This window comes from Capsicum annuum, chromosome 2, assembly GCF_002878395.1.
Source record: "Capsicum annuum cultivar UCD-10X-F1 chromosome 2, UCD10Xv1.1, whole genome shotgun sequence".
Lineage (NCBI taxonomy): Eukaryota > Viridiplantae > Streptophyta > Magnoliopsida > Solanales > Solanaceae > Capsicum > Capsicum annuum.
The window spans coordinates 87632448-87639056 of record NC_061112.1 but is presented as its reverse complement, the minus strand read 5'-3'; the positions used below and the strand labels follow the sequence as shown (position 1 = coordinate 87639056).

Below are 6609 nucleotides of genomic sequence, written 5' to 3'. Positions count from 1 at the left end.
TCTTAATTCCTTTCTATGTTACCTCATTCCCTATGATGATATCCATGCTAGTCTTGGAATTATTTCATGTAGAGGTAGGAAACTTGTTAGTTGCTCCACTTGGTTGAGTGATAATTTTATGTTGGTAATTTCCTTCTTTGACCCCAAAAACCCCTTGTGCACTTTTGAACTATCAGTGGTACCATATTTTATGTGTTTCCTTGAATAGATGATGGAACAATTATGTCATATAGCTCCTAAAATGAAGGTAGAGATTGTTGATTCCATTATGACCTTTATGGTTCCGTTATCTCTTAATGATTCCTATATCCAATTTTTTACCCATTTCAATAAGATTTTAATTCTTAACACAAAGGATTCTTGGTTATATCTTAAGTCTCTACAACCTTGGCTGGGTGCTATGATTATTAATGCTAACCTTATCCCTCATGTCATGAGGAGGTTGTGTTTTTTTCCTATATTTGGGTTTGCAAGGTTTGGGTTCAAGGTCAAATTCTTTTCAAGAAGAGGAAGTTGATACAATCCAAATTTTCTCCGAATCTTTGGATGGGATACTTATGCTGCTAGAGGTACTTGAAGATATCGTATTGTCATAGAAAGGGTGTTATGTGATGGTGATTGTACCTACATTTGATTAAGGGTCCTTGGAGGAGTCGATGGAATGAGAGATATGGTTAAAACGCTCCTTGGAAGGGACATGTGCCCAATCTTCTATAGAGGTGTGCCCAACCTACTCTAGCAGATCATGAACAGGTCAAAACAATATCACCTGCTCTAGAAATGCCCTTGAAGTGCACCATATCTACCCTAAAGATGCTAGAGTGAGCTGACTTTCTTCATTAATACGAATGGGTCACTTTTGGGCCTATTGTAATAAGTTAAACCCTCACTACAAAAAATGGGTCTACTTGTGAGGGTTTATTTGTGGAGGTTACTTTAACCCCTGCAAAATTATATTAAATGCAGGGGTTAAAAATATGCTGCTAAAAATTAGATATTTGCGAGGGTTGTACCCCCCTGCTATCCATCCAAAAAAGGTACCGCCAAATGAAATAATATTTCCCCTCTCTTTTTTACCCCAAAACATTTCCCTCTCTTATTTTTCCCCATTTAGAAAGAGAGAGGTATTCTCCATCCATCAATTAGAGAGAGGGAGGTACTCTTCGTCCATTGATGACAAGAGGTACGTCGTCCATTGATAGAAACTCTGAAAACACATTGATAGGAGTTACGTTCGCTTCCAGCTCCCAGGTAATTACAAAGGTTTGTTAGAAGACTTTCTGGATGATGGGATTGTATCTTCATGTGTGCATTTTTCCTTATCTTATCTGTTTATTTTTTGCAAGTGAAAGTATTGTTTCACAAAATGGTACCAAATGGGTACTGCAAAACTTTTCATGATTTTACATATCTAAAGAATTCAAAAAAGATATAACTTTTCAAAGTTCCATTAGGTTTAGCTTCATTTGCAACTTGTGTTTGTGAATCTGATAAATGTTGTTTGGAATAGGGTAACTATTATACTAAGTTCCTGCAAGATGTCTTTTTTCTGTTAGGTTTAGGTTAGGTGGGACTACTCGCCAAATTTTTGGTTTTTAAGGAAAGAAACAATGAATGAACAAGGGGTATTAGACCTGGTCTTCAGTTTGAATTTGCTGCTATTTCTGTCACTGATTCCTATTTTCCTAATTAGGTAATCCTAACCTAATTATATGAAAGAAAGATTGTTCCTTGTTACTAAAACTCACCTTACCTTACAACTATAGGACATAAACATAGATTGTGGTCCAGTTTCAAATTTTCAGGTTCATGAATATTTGAGACCAAAGGTGAATTGCTCTCTCCTAGAGTTAGGTGTTTGCGCTTGGTTGGTTTCTCATTTGTGTCTGAGCTGATTAATAATTTTTTGTATTGCTATGCAACTGTGTGATTTATATGAGAATGATTCTATCTTTGATAAATTTGAGTATTGCCTTAGTGGTGATGGTTCACGAGTAGCAATTGGATCTTATAGGTTCGTAGAGTTCTTCTTTTTTCTTCTCTCCTATTGCTTCTTGACCAGTGTGATTATTTCTTAGTAAATACTGTCTACTATTTCAGCAATCTATTCTGTATGTTTAGTTATGTGTGGTAAGCACGGAAGCAACTACATTAGAGGTGAGCAAGAACCCCAGGTACCTATACTAAAAGTTTTTCAGCATGTAAATTTTATATAGATATGTTATAAAGTCATGGATTTTGGTGTATTTGATTATTATCCTTTAGAAGACACGTTCATTATCTAAACTTGAAAATTTGTGCCATCACTATGAAATATATCTGAATCTTTATGATGCATTACAGGATCAGAAATTCCTGGGGATGATGCTAGTGGAAGCTCGTATGATTTCACAACCAAACTGCTCCACCTTACATGGCATCCAACTAAAAATTCAATTGTATGTGCTGCTGTAAACTGCTTGTACATGTATTATGCATAAGTCATGATAGGAGGAATGGGATTCTCTTGGAAGAAGGCTTCGTTTCAAAGAATAAACAATTTAGCAACTTACTTTGTCAATAAACCGACGCTCTAGTTCTTGTTCTCTTCTTACCATATTCTCCCTCACCCTTGTAGAAATTCCCTATGTCAAATTCCTGGTAATTGGTTTTGGGAACACATTTAATGAATGAGTTGCGGCAATTCTTCACTGCCAGCGTGGGATCTGATTTGCTAGTATACCAACCTATTCCTGAAATGGCACATTGATTTGAAGTATTATCCATAGAAGAGATTGCTGGCATCTACTTGTACTTCCTTATTCGACATTATTATTTCCTCTGTGATTCAATCAAGGTGATTTTTGTTCCCAAAAGCTTATATTGTTCGGATTCTCACAACACACTATCTTGTTAAAATTACTTTTAGTCTGCATCCAACATAATAACCATACACTTATTTGGTGGTTACTTTGTGGTATAGGTTAGCTTTATATTTTTATTTTTCATTAATCTAAAATGATTTTTAGTAAATACTCATACTTTAATTGCTGTGTGTCTGTGTATAGATGAAGGTTTTTATTGAGTTCTCGCCTTTCTGGCTTCTATACAACCAGTGATTGATTGGGTATTTTTGTTCAAACAGAGCACCAGAACTTCTGTTGGGAGCTGAGCAATATTCTACTACGATTGACATGTGGTCAATGGGTTGTATCATGGTTGAGAAGCTATCCAAAGAACCACTATTCAATGGGAAAATAGAAGTTAATCAAATCGACAAGGTATCTTTTTGGTAGCTAATGGAGAATTTTACTTGATTTTGTATGTCATTTACCATGATTTTAAAGTCTTCTTTATGTATTTGTGTGATTTGTTGTTACCAGATATTCAGAATTCTTGGAACCCCAAATGAGATGATTTGGGAAGGGTTCTCCAAGCTTCCTGGGGTGAAAGTAAACTTTCTAAGGCACCTATAAGTATTATCTTTCTTCTATATTCTATCATTACTCTTGCTGGCCGGAGGTTCATATTTTTATTTTTGCCTTTGTTTTCCCAAGCTTCCATCTTTGGGTGATTCTGGTTTGGCTTGGCTTTCTGGCTTCCTTTATGACAGTCTATGGTGGGGAAATATTTTCATTTTTCTGCTAACCATTTTATTTATTTGTAATAGGTATAATAATTTAAGAAACAAATTTCAAAATGTGACATCCTTCACGGGGTTACCAGTCCTATCAGAGGCTGGCCTTGACCTGTTGATTAAGCTTCTAACTTATGATCCTAAGAAGGTGATGGCCATTACATTTGGGAAATTCTAAATTTGATACTATGTTGTTTATACCTATTTTGATGCTGTTTGTATGACATATTGAAAATAGTAACTGCTGATGCTTCTTTAAACCATGAATGGTTTTGTGAAGTTCCTCTCCACAAGTCCAAAGAATTCATGCTTACTTTCCCTGCACGACATGCACAAGATAGGTAAAACCTCTTTCAGTGCTAATTTTTAGGTGGAATTTGATTAGCTCCTTGAACTATTTTTTGATTTTATTTGTTTTGTTTTTAGGCGTGTGCGAAGAGAAATGGAGAGTCCAGATCCTCATAAGGAGCAGCGAAGAAAGAAACTGAAGTAGGGGTGTTAGGATCTGGTGGATTGTTTGGCTGATAAGTTAATAATGCTCGACAACTGTTTTGTGTTTTGCTTTCCCTAATACTGATAGGTTGACGTATAGGTTAGATCCATGCGTTGGTATAGTACTTTATCTTAATGACTTGACTTGAAATCCTAGACATTTATTGTACATTAATTAAGTATAGAATATAGTGTTCAAAGAAATAGAAAGAATCAACTGATTGATGGTTCTTTTAGACTATAGTTAATGTGGCTATTTTGTTTCTTATGTTTTCCCTCTTTTCAATTTATTTGTCTGATTTGATTTAGAATAGAATTTAAGAAAGTAGCTAGGCCAAGGCTTTTGAATCTTGTTATCTTAAACTAAACTGGATTGTTCTAGTTCATGAAGTCTTAAACTAACTGTTCTAATTCATGAATTCGTTGTTGCTACTTATTTTTTTGGTTAACTTGTTGCTTCAGAATCCTAACTCAAAATAAAGTTCATTACTTTTCAATAGTGGAAAAAGTAAGTATAACTTCTTGTTAAAGCATGGTGTCCATATAACTTGTTTAAAATAAGGACTAAAAGTTTACTGATTGATTCTTATGTTGTGCATTTTTATGTAGCCAAGTGATGCGGCTAGTTGACCCATTTCTCCCATGGATGCAAATAGATCACATGTTGATAATGATCCTAATGATATTCTTTGATTTTGGTGCATTTGTCTTGGATATTCAATTATGATGGTGTAATTGTGTTGTTGGAGTGAATCTTAGAATATTGAAGGTTTTTTGTTTGAATTTGATTTTGTAGTTTGAAGATACTAGTTAATGTTGAAAATTTAGAGTTTGAAGATGTTAATGTTGAAAATTTAGTTTTGAAGTTTAGTGTTCAATGTATTTTTGATATGCTTTCCAATTATAATGTTTAATTACTCTATTGTATTTATGATCTATGAATTGAACAAATATTGTATTGTAGGTTATGCCTAAAGAAACAATTAAATTTGAGCTAAAATTAGAATATATAATTAGTTATTGAAAATTGATGGGTCCTACTATTTTTTTTTTAAAAAATAAAACAACTGCAGAGGTTTTAACCCCCACAAGTTTTAAATAAAATTTAGGATAAAAAGAATTAAATTTAGAATAACGGGGGTCAATAGCTACCGCAAATTAATTATGGGGGTCGTAACCATCAGAAAATAAACCCTACAAATTAATTTTGGGGGTCGGAAAAAAAATGCCGCAACTCATTTTTGACAGCTCATTTTTTGGGGGGTTTTGGGAATCCCCACAATTATATTTTTTGGGGATTTTAAACCCCCGCAAACCGCAAAATTAACCCCCACAATTTGATTCCTTTTTTGTAGTGCCTTGACTATAAATACATTACTTAGCCTTTAGTTTATTAGTTTATTTTTGATAATGAATATATGAAAACTTTTGAGAGAGTGAGTGTAATCTTGAAAATCTTTTATTGAATTTTGTTTAGAAACGATGTTTGTAAGGGTGTTTCAATTCCCTTGCGATCAACATAAGAGATTAGGTGCTTATGGATAATCAAATTAGGGGTTTTTGAGTTTAATATACTCATTAGTTCCCATTTCTTTCTATCTTCTTGTGTCTATCTATCCATTTATCTATCATCTATCCTTTTTGTAATCCCCCGTATTAATCTTAGTTCAGTTCAGCTCATAGTGCATGCATATATGGCTTAAAGCCTGAAAATTTAGCTATGTGTTGGGTACTTTGCCTTATTTAGGCTTTTTAAATTTGATGATGTTTAAAGTGACCTTTCCGAACCCGAGATATAAATTTTTGAGTTCATTCATGTTCAGGGGTGTTAGTAGCATATCTCGGGTAAGTTTCAAATTTTTCGGACGAGGATTGAGGAACATTTGAATTTTGTTTCCAGCAGTTCAACACAATTACACCGCGTCATGGTGGAATAGTGATGGAATCATTGGCGCATCATGGTGATGGCCTAATCAGTATCCCAGTTAAAAATTTAAATTGCAAAAGAGCAGTCTTGTCTTTTCCCAGCACCGCAATTTATATAAACACGGGATTAAACCGATGATAGGGATTGTATGCCCAAATTTCCTAATTCGTCTCTCTAATAATCCCTAACCTTTCTCCAAATTCATCAAGCAAAATCATCTTCCTTTCAAGAAAACCAAGAACTTAAGTGTCCTAATCCAAGGAAGCTTTCAAGAAAGTTGTTCTCTTTCGAGATTTAAGTACTAAAGGTAAGTGTGATGTTCATCCATGGTTTCTTTTCACTATGGAGTCCAAGAATCCTTTTTGAATGTTAAATTATGAGTTTTCCTTGTTTTAAATGAACTATCTCCATGAATTACTTGTTATTTAGATTTTAAATTAAGATTACAATTGTTTTCAAGGGGAATGAATTATAGTATGTTATGGATGTTGAAGTTCCCATGTCATATTCATGAGATTCAGGATAATTCCTCAAATTATGGTTTTTTTTTGGTCATGTAATCATGCTATCTCAT

General features: G+C 34.1%; 1 protein-coding gene across 20 annotated transcripts; it reads left to right on the top strand.

The window, feature by feature from the left end:
• The first annotated feature begins 1010 nt into the window (after positions 1-1010).
• LOC107854136 (cyclin-dependent kinase G-2) lies at positions 1011-4376 on the top strand. 20 transcript variants are annotated; one of them, XR_007052027.1, is made up of 8 exons: positions 1022-1251; positions 2101-2174; positions 2344-2438; positions 3125-3260; positions 3363-3431; positions 3650-3764; positions 3855-3957; positions 4043-4376. XR_007052027.1 is itself a non-coding variant. In XM_016699129.2 (7 exons), exons 1-5 carry the CDS (start codon positions 1174-1176, stop codon positions 3653-3655), a joined length of 396 nt encoding a protein of 131 aa, XP_016554615.1. In that variant the 5' UTR covers positions 1011-1173; the 3' UTR covers positions 3656-3764; positions 3855-3957; positions 4043-4376. The 20 variants fall into 20 exon arrangements, 2 of the variants coding, with proteins under 2 accessions (XP_016554615.1, XP_047262356.1); XR_007052028.1 differs by having other exon boundaries at positions 1022-1263; XM_016699129.2 differs by lacking the exon at positions 2101-2174 and having other exon boundaries at positions 1011-1263.
• The last annotated feature ends 2233 nt before the right edge of the window (positions 4377-6609 follow it).

What these genes read in the sequence shown, in the direction of transcription:
- LOC107854136 (XM_047406400.1), top strand. Translation starts at nt 1,174, where the DNA reads ATGACAAGAGGTACGTCGTCCATTGATAGAAACTCTGAAAACACATTG. An exon ending in GCTCCCAGGTAATTACAAAG is followed by an intron (nt 1,264 to 2,343) that starts GTTTGTTAGAAG and finishes GATGCATTACAG; the next exon opens with GATCAGAAATTCCTGGGGAT. An exon ending in AAGTTAATCAAATCGACAAG is followed by an intron (nt 3,261 to 3,362) that starts GTATCTTTTTGG and finishes TGTTGTTACCAG; the next exon opens with ATATTCAGAATTCTTGGAAC.